Source organism: Limulus polyphemus, unplaced genomic scaffold (assembly GCF_000517525.1).
Source record: "Limulus polyphemus unplaced genomic scaffold, Limulus_polyphemus-2.1.2 Scaffold989, whole genome shotgun sequence".
Classification (NCBI taxonomy): Eukaryota; Metazoa; Arthropoda; class Merostomata; order Xiphosura; family Limulidae; genus Limulus; species Limulus polyphemus.
Genome location: NW_013666599.1, coordinates 255,857 through 267,368, shown reverse-complemented (window position 1 = coordinate 267,368; position 11,512 = coordinate 255,857). Strand labels below are relative to the sequence as shown.

At 30.7% G+C, this 11,512-nt stretch overlaps 1 protein-coding gene across 1 annotated transcript in view; it reads left to right on the top strand.

Moving 5' to 3' along the window:
• Nucleotides 1–11,512, top strand: part of LOC106461571 (AP-3 complex subunit delta-1-like) — a 98,576-nt gene that overhangs the window by 16,821 nt on the left and 70,243 nt on the right. The window contains exons 2-4 of the mRNA XM_022388573.1: nucleotides 3,634–3,714; nucleotides 4,375–4,455; nucleotides 7,156–7,263. Coding sequence (XP_022244281.1) covers nucleotides 3,640–3,714; nucleotides 4,375–4,455; nucleotides 7,156–7,263 — 264 coding nt within the window. The 5' untranslated portion in view covers nucleotides 3,634–3,639. The remainder of the gene's footprint in view (nucleotides 1–3,633; nucleotides 3,715–4,374; nucleotides 4,456–7,155; nucleotides 7,264–11,512) is intronic.

The window sequence follows — 11,512 nt, the reverse complement described above, 5'->3', positions numbered from 1 at the left end:
GAAACTATTGTCTCACTAAATGTAGGGTTGCCATCTGAATGGTTCTAAAACATGAAACTATTGTCTCACTAAATGTAGGGTTGCCATCTGAATGGTTCTAAAACATGAAACTATTGTCTCACTAAATGTAGGGTTGCCATCTGAACGGTTCTAAAACATGAAACTATTGTCTCACTAAATGTAGGGTTGCCATCTGAACGGTTCTAAAACATGAAACTATTGTCTCACTAAATGTAGTGTTGCCATATGAACAGTTCTAAAACAAGGAAAGCATTTGTTGGTGTTCAATAATTTTAGAATTTTTATCAAGTCAGAAATATAAGTTAAAAATGAGGCAAAGTAAGAAACAAAAAACTGCATTTTAACTACTGAATAGGAATTGTTTCCATAAAGTACATAACTGGTAATCCTACACCAATATGTCTTGTTTTTTGCATTTGGTACAGAAGCATAGTTTTTGAAGTTTCATTTTACGTAAGACTAATTTTAATTATTATTTTGTTAAGTTTCATGTATTGTAGAAAGAATTAAATTCATTATGCTTTGTGACAAAAGGTCTTCAATGGAGTTTTATTATTATTATTATTTAGGCTCAAAAATTGTAAAAGATAGCAAAGAAAGTTTTGTCTTCCTGAATGATTTTTATCTCGAATCAGAATGAGTTATTATAAATAGCTGCATCTAAGTCTTGACCAAAACAACTTTAAATATAATTGCGTAAGTGTATAATTGTCCATATTTGACTAAAACATTTTTTTTGTGTTCAATGAACTTTGTTGTTGAAAGAACTTTCTTAGTTGTCTTTGGTGGATCATTAGGTCCTGTGGTCCAAAATTATCTTTCGTAATATAAAATTTAATAACTAAATAACTATAGAAATACAACTATGCAGTTTTCAACACCTTGTATCCAAACTCAAACAGTTTTTATTTAAATGTCAGTAAACTTCTATGTGTGCATCATTAATGGCTCTCAGCACGTCTAACCGATATTCGATTTCAGTCCACATTCGCTACAACATGTCCACAGTTACAGTGTTGATGGCATCAGTTATCCTGGTATTTAGCTCCGTGATGTTTTCTATAGGTGTGAGATACACGACGTCCTTAAGATACTCCAAATAAAGAAGTCTAGTGGAGTGATATCTGGCAAATGTGGAGGCCACAGAATTGGCTCACCAGCTAGCCAAATGATGCTTTGAGCCTTTTTTTGCACAGTTGTTGTTTTATAGGGCAACACTACTCACTGGAGTGAAAAAAGAAGTAAATAAAAACTGTTTGAATTGGGCTACAAGATTTTGAAAACTGCACGGTTGTATTTCTTTAGTTATTAAATTTTAAGATAGGAAAGATACTTTTCGACCACCGTTAAGTTTGTTGCAAAACTTATTTTGACAATTTTGAAAAAGTAGTATTAGTACAATTTTAACAAACTGTGTTAAATAAAACATACACCCAAAGTAAAATGAGTTTCAGCTTGTAATGTTACATATCAGTTTTAATGTTAAAATAATATCAGATGAACAAGTCATTTCCTGTTTTCTTTCTGTTGTTGATAAATTGACTTGAAATAAAATCAAATAAGTAAAAATCAACAAAATGAATATAATTAAACTTGAAATGAAGAGTTTGTTTTGTTCAAAAAATAAGAAATTAAAAATTGAAATAGATATTTTCTGTCACTTTGTGCATCCATAAAGTAACTCACTTCCTGTATCTTCCATACTTGTAGGTCATTGATTGATAATAAAATGACTGTTACTTATAGAGTGAACATAAATTTTACTTCTGTTGAATCACCACAATTGAAAATCTACCACTATTTAATTATGGTATCATACCAAACTATATAGTTATCTGTAAAAGATCATCAAACAGTTTGAAAAGTTAGGCTTTTCACTAGTTTATATCTTATAACATCATCTTATAAAATTATTTAGTCAGTTGTTTTGTTTTTTTCTTAAATACATATGGATCTACTGTATAACACTTTTTTTTCTCCATTATTCTAGCACCAATACAGCTAGTTAGAGAATTTACTTGTTTAATCTTTGACAGCCATTTTTGGTGAAAATCTGAGTTTTATTAATCCTGATGATATATGAAGAAACTTTATTTCTGCTTTACTATTCAAACATATGAACATTCATAAACATAAGAACATGATGCCATGCAGAATATGCGGGTTAAGCATCACATTTTGCTTCACTATGCTATAATCTACTACATGATCACTATGAATGAGCTTAAAAAGGCAGCTGTGACAAAATGACAAAGATACTCAAGCTCTAATTAGAGATTAATTGTATTTTGGAGAGAGGATTGTCTGGGTTATAGAGTGCAATAAAAATGGAATACAAAAAAATATAGGTAAAGGTAGTGAAAAAGTATAAATTGTTCTGTCTGTTAGTCAGTCTGCTTGATGGTTTTGTCAATTCACCACAAGTGTTTTGACTTCATAGAAAATATTTACAAATGATTAACAAAGTTAAATACAAGTCATCATATATTAAATATGTTGTTGGATTATTGAAACAGAATAGCAAGAAGATTGGACAGGTTGGTTTGTATGACCAGCCTTATTTGTGAATGACTTTCAGATGAAAAAAATGTGTAATGTTTAATGGCATTAAATTAGCAGATGATTGCAGTCATTGAGGAAGAAATATTTTTTGTGTGTTTTTTCTTCATGTATACTGCTTATCACAGGATTGTCTTATGCCAGCTAAAAATCATTGGTTTTTATCCAAAGTTATAGAATAATTGGGGTATTTTTAAGAATATATTTTTATTTTCAATCTTATTTTTCATTATGCAGCGTAAAAGTACTGCATAAAAAGGCTGTTTATTCCAGTCTGCCAATATTTTTATTTTAAAAAATATCATCACATGGAAGAATGAATAATAAACAATAAACTCTCATCACTGGTCATAAAATAGTAAAAGATGGCGTGTATGCTAAACTAGGGGTGGGCAGGGACAAAAACAAGTCGTATTTTTTTAGTTGGCATTACATGAGTCAAGCCCTTCCAGGGCTTGAGGAAAACTGGCATACACTTGTTCACTGCCTAACCACCAGATTGCTGTTATTGTAATCAAAAGGGTCTATTTTCCGGAGCATAAGTGGTCACATTATCTTAAATGTTTAGAAAGTTAAAAAAGGTATTTCTGAATGTGGTTTAGGACTAATTAATAGTTTCTGAAATATAAACATCCTAGATATACTTAAGTTAAAGACACTTAAACTGTAAAATTGTTGAATTTAATTACTTCTGTATAACCTGCACTGATATGACTATAGGTGTAGCCAATAGTCAGGAACAGCAAGATTGTTCAGCAAGAAATAGAGGATTAATAAAGTATGGTTGGTACAGAACCAGTTCAATAAAACTAATAATGAATGTTAGTTTGTCCAGTATTTATTTTTATTTTTTTTAATCTTTAAGCATGGCTGTATTAAGCAGTAAATTTGTCAATTGTTGAATTTACAGTTTTTACAGGTAACAGATCTTTATATATATATATCAATATACAGTATATAAATATATACCAGGTTAGACCAGTGATAACAGGCTTCATTCTGTACCTTCATTTTTTTATAATTAGCATACAGACAGAGTGTATTTTTTTCTAGTTACAAATGTTGGGCTATGACATCAGTTGGGCTGCTTTCAACATAATTGAAGTTATGAGCTCAACAAAGTTTACTTTCAAGGTAAGAGTTATTGTTTAGTAAATGGTAAAGTTGTAAAAGCATTTGACTTAGAAGTGTGAACAAACATAATTTGCCCATTTATGAATATTTAATAATTTATGGTTAAATTATGCAAGATTACAGACATTAACTTCAAATGCAGTTAAAGACCATGGGTGTTAGTTATATCCAAAATTAATATGTGGTCATTGTAGTCTCATTTAAGGCTCAATTATTTAAAAAAAAATAATAATTTGACATTGTTGCAAAAATATAAGTTTAAATCCCTTTTTAAGCTACTAAAGCATTGTTGTAATCCTTAATACACTATTGAAATAATTAGGTTATTTCACGAAATGCTGATTTTTTTTTATTTTATGTTATGTTACATTTATTCATTACAAGTTAGTCCTTGGTGAAATGTATTTGTAATAAAACTTAAATAAAACATAAGATTGTGGTAGCCATGAGACAATGGCGGTTTATTTGGTTTTAACAAAATTAACTGAAATAGTGCAGTTCAATTTTACTATTTCATTTGTTGTTCTCCTGAGTATCTGAAAATTAATTATCACATGATGAAATAAGGATCAAAAAGTTTGTTGTTGTTTTTTAGTGAATTTCATTTTTAATCCAGTTTTAAAGAAAAAGTTATAAGCATGCTTTTTTTTTCATTTCTAGCGTACTGGTTATTTGGCTGCATCTCAGAGTTTCCACAATGAAACTGAAGTTTTGATGTTAACAACAAACATGATAAGGAAGGTGTGTTATATAGTTTTGTCTTTTTTGTGCATGACAAAATTGGGGGGGAAGTAGATGTTATCATGTGACATTTTATTATTTATTGTGCAGTAACATGTGACATTTTATTATTTATTGTGCAGTAACATTATTTTGAAAAAGATAATTACAAGAATATGTAATTGGAAAAAATGACTGTGTTGACTTGTAATTTAAATCTTTATTGACTGTTCCTTGTGCAGTTGTGTTTTACAAGTTTAGACAAGTTTTTTTTTTTGTTGTGTTATATCTTCATAATGATGTTTGGGCAATATATGTTGTTATAGTTTACACTAGAATGTATTTATTATTCAAATATTGCCAAAGTTTATGAAATTTATAGACTTTTAATGTAATGTTAAGTTGAAAGTACAGCTCTATAATGGTTTAAGCAACTTGTATAATTGATGAGATCAAGACATGGTCGTGTATTGTACAGCCAAAACAACCTACTGCAGGACACACTGTGTTGTTAACAGAAGTGATAGTTTAGCGAATTTCCACCTTATGTATCTCAGACTGTGGTAATCCTGACTATCACATATTTTCAGTGTATGTGCTCTACTGGTCTCTTACTTTACAAACAAAATTTCAAGGCAATCCATCAAGAAATACCTGAGATATTCTCCAATTTTTATTGAGTTTATTCCTTTTTTTTTTTTTTGTCACGAAAAGCACAAAACTATTTGATATAAAAACATACTTAACTTTTATGGAATTTTTTTCAAATTTGATACACTCATAGATCTTTTCAACCTGCAATTAGGAGTCTCATTTGGTGTGAATATTGTAAATATAAGGCATATGTGCAAAGTTATTCAACAAAATTCCCTCAAATTTGATAAATTTTTGTGTACCCCTGTGCAAAAAGTCTTGAGCTAATGCTCTAACATTTTTACTACATCTTTGTCTAAGAGTAAAAGTGAGCTGGTTTGAGTTTTTTGTCATTCAGGTTAAAGAGCAGCAAAACTATAAGGTGAAAGGACATACAGATACGTAAGTATTGGTTAGGGCAAGCAAACTAGATTAGCAGTTTCTAGCTCAAGTTTTTAAAAGAATCATATAGATGGACGGTTATTATTGATTATTCATTGCCAACTTTCAGCACAAATATGCTAACTTGTGAAATTCTTACAATTAAAGAGCATTTAGCATCACATGATATTAGCTTCTGCAATTAGCGTAAATAATGATGCTTGATACAGCTGTACCGAGTGCATGCAGATGATAACAAAAAACTGTTAATCTAGTTTCAATGGCGTTACTATAAAGGAATGTATTAACACTGTTTTTGAAAGGAAAAGTTACCATCATTTATTTTAAAGAATCTGGTTGGTTTTATAAAGTATAGGTCTGTTAATAATAATAGGGTTGCAATCCTAAAGCTAACGTGGGTTACTATTGAGTGTCACTTTCTTACTTGCTGTGGTTTGTTGGTGTGTATTAACAAAGAATCATGATATCTAATCAAAAATGCCTTAGGTCTGAAAAAAGGTGTGGTCAAAAATAGATTGAGCGAGTGATTTTAAAGGAATGAAATGAAAATTGGTGGCCAAACTGGTAGATACACTTATAGCATTAATAAGAATTTTACAGCAAATATTCATTCATTAGTTAGCTAGGCCACATATTTTGTTTTACTCACCATCATGCCTGAAGTTAAACAAAAAAATGTGGCCTGGCTAACTAACGAATGAGTATTTGAACATGAGTGGCAAGCATCATGGTGCATCTAAATATTTCATTAAATTTGTATATGTAAGAGTGTGGAAGAAAGAGAGATTGGTTTCATTTACTACCTGCCTTGTTTATTGTGATAAAAGCTTGGAATAAGCCCTTTCAAAAAAATTAAGGAAAATTTTTTTTTTCAAAATGATACTGAAAAGCATTGTATTTTTAACCTGTACATGCATAGATATTGATTATATATACATCTCATCATTTATTGTTTATTTTACCGTTTGGTGCAGTTATGGTAATATGCTGATCATTCCAATCACATTCAAACTTCATTATAATTCAAAAATCCAGGAAGAATTGATTACTAGCTTCAAAAAAGTTCTGGTTTAGCTTTCTCCATAATAATTTTGAAAGTTACAAACTCTTGCCTTTTGTTTTCAATTAAATAACTTCAAGTAGGCTAAGTCCTGATTTGAATTATTACCACACCCTTCTTGCATAATATAACATGAAAAACAAATTATTAGATTATATTTCAAATAATGCGACTTTTATTTAAGTTATTTACGCTCTTGAGAAAATAGATCCCAAAAATCGGTGTATTTGCTGCATATAACTTTACTATCCAATAGTGGTAACTACGATAGAATGATGGGTTTGCAGCACTTTTTAGCAAACCAGTATGAGACTTAAAAATATGCTTTCTTGCATGAAAACACCATTGGTAAAACAAAAGAAATTATTGAACTACTCATCTTGATATTTTATTTAGATATTCTGTATCTTTGCAAGGATTTTTCTGTTTTTCAAGTATTTTCTATTGTGATGATTGATACTGCAAACCAACCCAGTTAACAAACTATTAGCAGAAAGGATTGGAAAGAATTTACTATTTTAAATAGATTTTCTGTAAAAAAAAACTATTATATCACTGTTTCTTGTACGTTTTTTAAGGTACATAGTTGAGCTACAAATATATATTTTTTGTTTTTTGTGTACTAGGACCTAAACAGCCAAAATATATATGATGCTGGTGCTGCAATGACAGGACTGTCGTGTTTTGTTACACCAGATTTAGCACGTGACCTTGCCAATGACGTGATGACTCTTGTGAGTTAGAATTTGTTTTGTGTGTGCATACTTTATTTAACTGTTTTGTAAAATTGAATGTTCCACAGGTTTTTTCTGACTCAGCTTTTTTCCTGAATATATATATATATATATGTTTTGTTTGTTTGAATTTTGCTATTTTCCAGTATGGTTCAACTTGGATACACATGTAACTTTAAGCCTGGGTGTTCTTAATATATAGTGGATGAAGTCACAAAACTTTTGTAGGTCTTACATTTAACTGAGACTGTTAGAACTTCTCATGTGAAACATGGGATGCAGCTCTAAAAGCCCCCCAGTGGCACAGCGGTATGTCTGCGGACTTACAACGCTAGAAACTGAGTTTCGATACCCGTGGTGGGCAGAGCACAGATAGCCCTTGTGTAGCTTTGTGCATAATTAAAAACAAACAAACAGCAGCTCTAAAACGTGTAGACTTCTGTATTGAAAAGAATGTGTTATTATATGGTATATTTTATATCTCATGGAAAGGTGTATGTAGTTTTATTGAATGTGAATTCTGTTCTGAGAAATGTGGCTTTCTATCTGAAAAGTTACAAATATCCAGAATTTAGATTTCTGATTTACTCTGTATCTTGAGGCTTTTAAATATACCATACATGAGCTTTTTTCTGAGATTTCACAGACTCCCACAAACTTTATTTTGTGTGGAATGATATTGTTAAGTATGATAGCCATTCTAACTGTTCTTCAGTTCATGTTAAGCACATGCATTTTGCTTATAAATACATTTGTTTGTTTTTTTTGTTATTGTTGTTGGGGGTTGTGTTTGACATAAATAAGTTTAGCTCGAGTGATAAATATTAATAAGACAAGAACTGTGGCTGGGAATCTCTGGGACTTTGAAAATTTTTAGAAACCAATTTCCACAGATGAACTAATCAAAACACAGATTACAACTAGGAGTGCATTCTGGCAAGCAGTTGGCTGTTTCTGTCAACAGACTTGTTTCCGCCACTGGTTGTCAGAATTCTGGGAGTGTTTGTCATGTAATGGGTTTCCCAAATGGAAGACATTACTGTTCTTCTGAACATGTAAGCCTGCCCCACTGGTGTAAAGGTTAAGTGCTTGAGTGCATGTACTGAATGTCACTATAAATATTGACAATGATCCCTATGTCATTCAAGGTTATCGAGAGAAAATATGTAAACTCAGTGTAGGAAATAAATGTGTCAGTGAAGAATAAATAGAGTTGGACCTGGCTGATGAAAAAGATCACTGGAACGCAAAAGTAAATTAAGTTATCACTCAGTGTTTTGGTCCAAGCGACTTTCATGAGGATCATTTGGCCAAAACAATATTCATTTAATTCTTTTTTTTTTTCTTTTCCCTTTTAGCACTTTTTAATGATTTAATAATTTTCAAACTTTATCACACTACAACTGCACCGTTTTATTACACCATTTAATTCTAACAAACATTATTTACAACACTTACACTGCTTAGGGGAAGCAAATTATATATGTTTAGAGAGAATTTAACAGTTTTTTCATTGTTGCTGCATATTATTATGCCAACTATGCCATTTCATTGATAAGAATTAATAACTTTTAAAAGCCTTCAAACATGAACTGCTACATTTAAATGGTAAATCACAATAACTGGGACATTTTGAAATACAAGTTTGATTTTTTTAGGTAAATTTATGAATTATAATAAAAGAAACAACACCACTATGTCACTACACTATAACTGCTAACCAGCAAGCTATGTTACTTACACAATTGGCCTATAGTTTAGACAAAATGATTAGTTGTCTAATAAAGAGATGTGCATTCATCATTTAGATAAGTTCTTTGTCTTTGCATATTACTGTTATTAGTTTGTTCTTTTATCTGTTTCATTCTGGTAAACATAGGCAAAAAATTTGCATAGGCAGTTGCGGCTTTCTGACTGAGTACCAGCAGCTGTTATGAGTAATACATCATGTGTTAGCCAACTTTGTTAAATTAAGTTGTGCAATATCTTTTAAAACCTTAGAACTAATATAAATATATAGTATTTATATTTTCTATCATATACATAAAACTTCTTTGTCCTATACAACTTCTTTCAAATAGTAGATGCCAAAGCACACAATGAGACCTCCTGTCTCTGCTGTTTCCCCATTTGTGAACTTTGTAAGTATGAACAATTGCCTTCTCAGTTAGATATCAAATTACAAGTGAGAGTTTTTGTAAGCAGAAATTGATCTACCCAAGAAATTATTTGAACAAGTTAAGCACACATGGAAAAACCATTAAGTTAACTATTCATTACTTTTCTGAAGCACACAAACAATACTAAGCCCTTAATAACTTACATCAGCATATCCCAAAGTGTGGGGCGTAACCCCCCCCCCCCAACTAGGAGGTGCAAATGATATCTTGGGGAGGCACAAGTGATTAGAGTCAATAGAGCAATAATGCAAAATTAAGTGTTTTGATATATTTTTCATTAATGAAAATAATAAGTAATTACTTCAACACGTATAGTATTTTAATGCGTATCCATGTATAATATTTTGTCACTCAACTCTCTCTCACTTTCTAACTCATTTAAAAAGGGGGTGGCGTAGATGACAAAAGTGTGGGAAACATTGAATTACTCTGTTTCAAACATAACACGTAACAATCCTCATGATGTACTAACAAAAAGTTTGGAAATTTACATTCTATATAAGAATGGTTAAGTTCTGCAAACAAGAGATTGCGAGAAAATAATCCAAAGTTTTATATGATATATTTATGCTTTGACAACTTTTAAAATGAAAGAAGTTATAAAAAAATTGTGCAACTAGTTGAATTTTACAATTCTTGACATCAGCTTCAAAATTTACTATTTTTTAAATTATCTTAGCTAAAAGTAAACTTTAAACTTGTTCTAAATCCAAGTATTTCTGGCTTTGTTTCAACTAGTGATAAGTTGTCTCTGTGCAGGTGGGAAATTTATTTATTTACATGACCTGAATAAAAAAATTCCAAAAGGATACTAAAGATCGACAATTAGGGCTAAAGTTTTGATTTTTTTTTTCAATTATTTCATCCAAACAAATTTTAATGAAACATCAAAATGGCTTTATACAGATGTCTTAACCTACATAATGGGTTGAGTTCATGTTATTTGTTTTTCTTCTTCTTGATTTCAAGTTACATTTCTTCCAGTCACTTCAATAGCTGTAACTGTTTGCATTTTGTACCTTGGATAAGTGGAACTAGTTGTTTGTTAGTTGAATTGCTTCAGTTTGTTTTTTAAGTTATTGATTTAAGTATCTGACATTATTTTCCGAGAGAGTTCCTTACAGATGAAAGGAACATTAAACATAAAGTTTGCTGAAACATTTGTTGACTGGTTTTGTAATTGCTAACTATTACCAGGGTAAAGCTGGACCTGGAGCTCTTTGATCCTATTTTTGGAATATGCTCTATAACTAATCAGATCTAATTGATCATTCATCTACAGAACCTTTAAAAATTTGGTAAAAACAAAATCAGGCCTGTTCAGGGTGCCAAAACATTGTCTCATTGTCATTTTTTTTCAAGGGAGCAACAGATCCAGTTGCAATATCAAGGCTTGATTCCTATTTTCTAGACAACTTGTTCTGCCTGATTTTAATGTACACTTGTCTCACATACAATGTCAGAACAGTTAAAAGTTCTGGAAATGTACTTTTGCAGTTGTCCTTAATAAAGAAATAGAAACTCTTTTTGTCTCATGGAGGTGACAAAAATTCAGTTGATCAATTGCTTTCACATACTTATTCAGAACTAAGATATCAGTCATTCAATAAATGGTTTGTAAGCATAAAGCAGTTCCAAAATTTTCTTCCTACAGTGAAGAGTAACTTAAAGCACCTTCTTTGTCTCTTTTTGTTTTACTTCTAAAATGGAGTTTTTTTTTCACAACCATCAAAATGAATTAAATCTCTGCGAAATCTGTATCTGATGATCAGAATTAAGTGTTGTTCAATACTAGATGATGTGCAAAGCAATGTTTAAACAGAATAAAACAAACACGCAATATCAAAAATATTTAGCTTATTTTATCAAACATTTAATAACTCTGGTAATAGTTATCATGCAACACTAAGGTAAAAAAACTTTGATTATTATTATTTTTACATAACCAGTTAAACAGATAAGAGTTTGGAACTCTTTGTCAGAATTTCAGTTGTCCCAGGCAGTTGGATAACTGTTAATGTTGAGCCCAAGTATAAATTTATCAAAGCTTTCGAGTAGTTCTTTTCAGA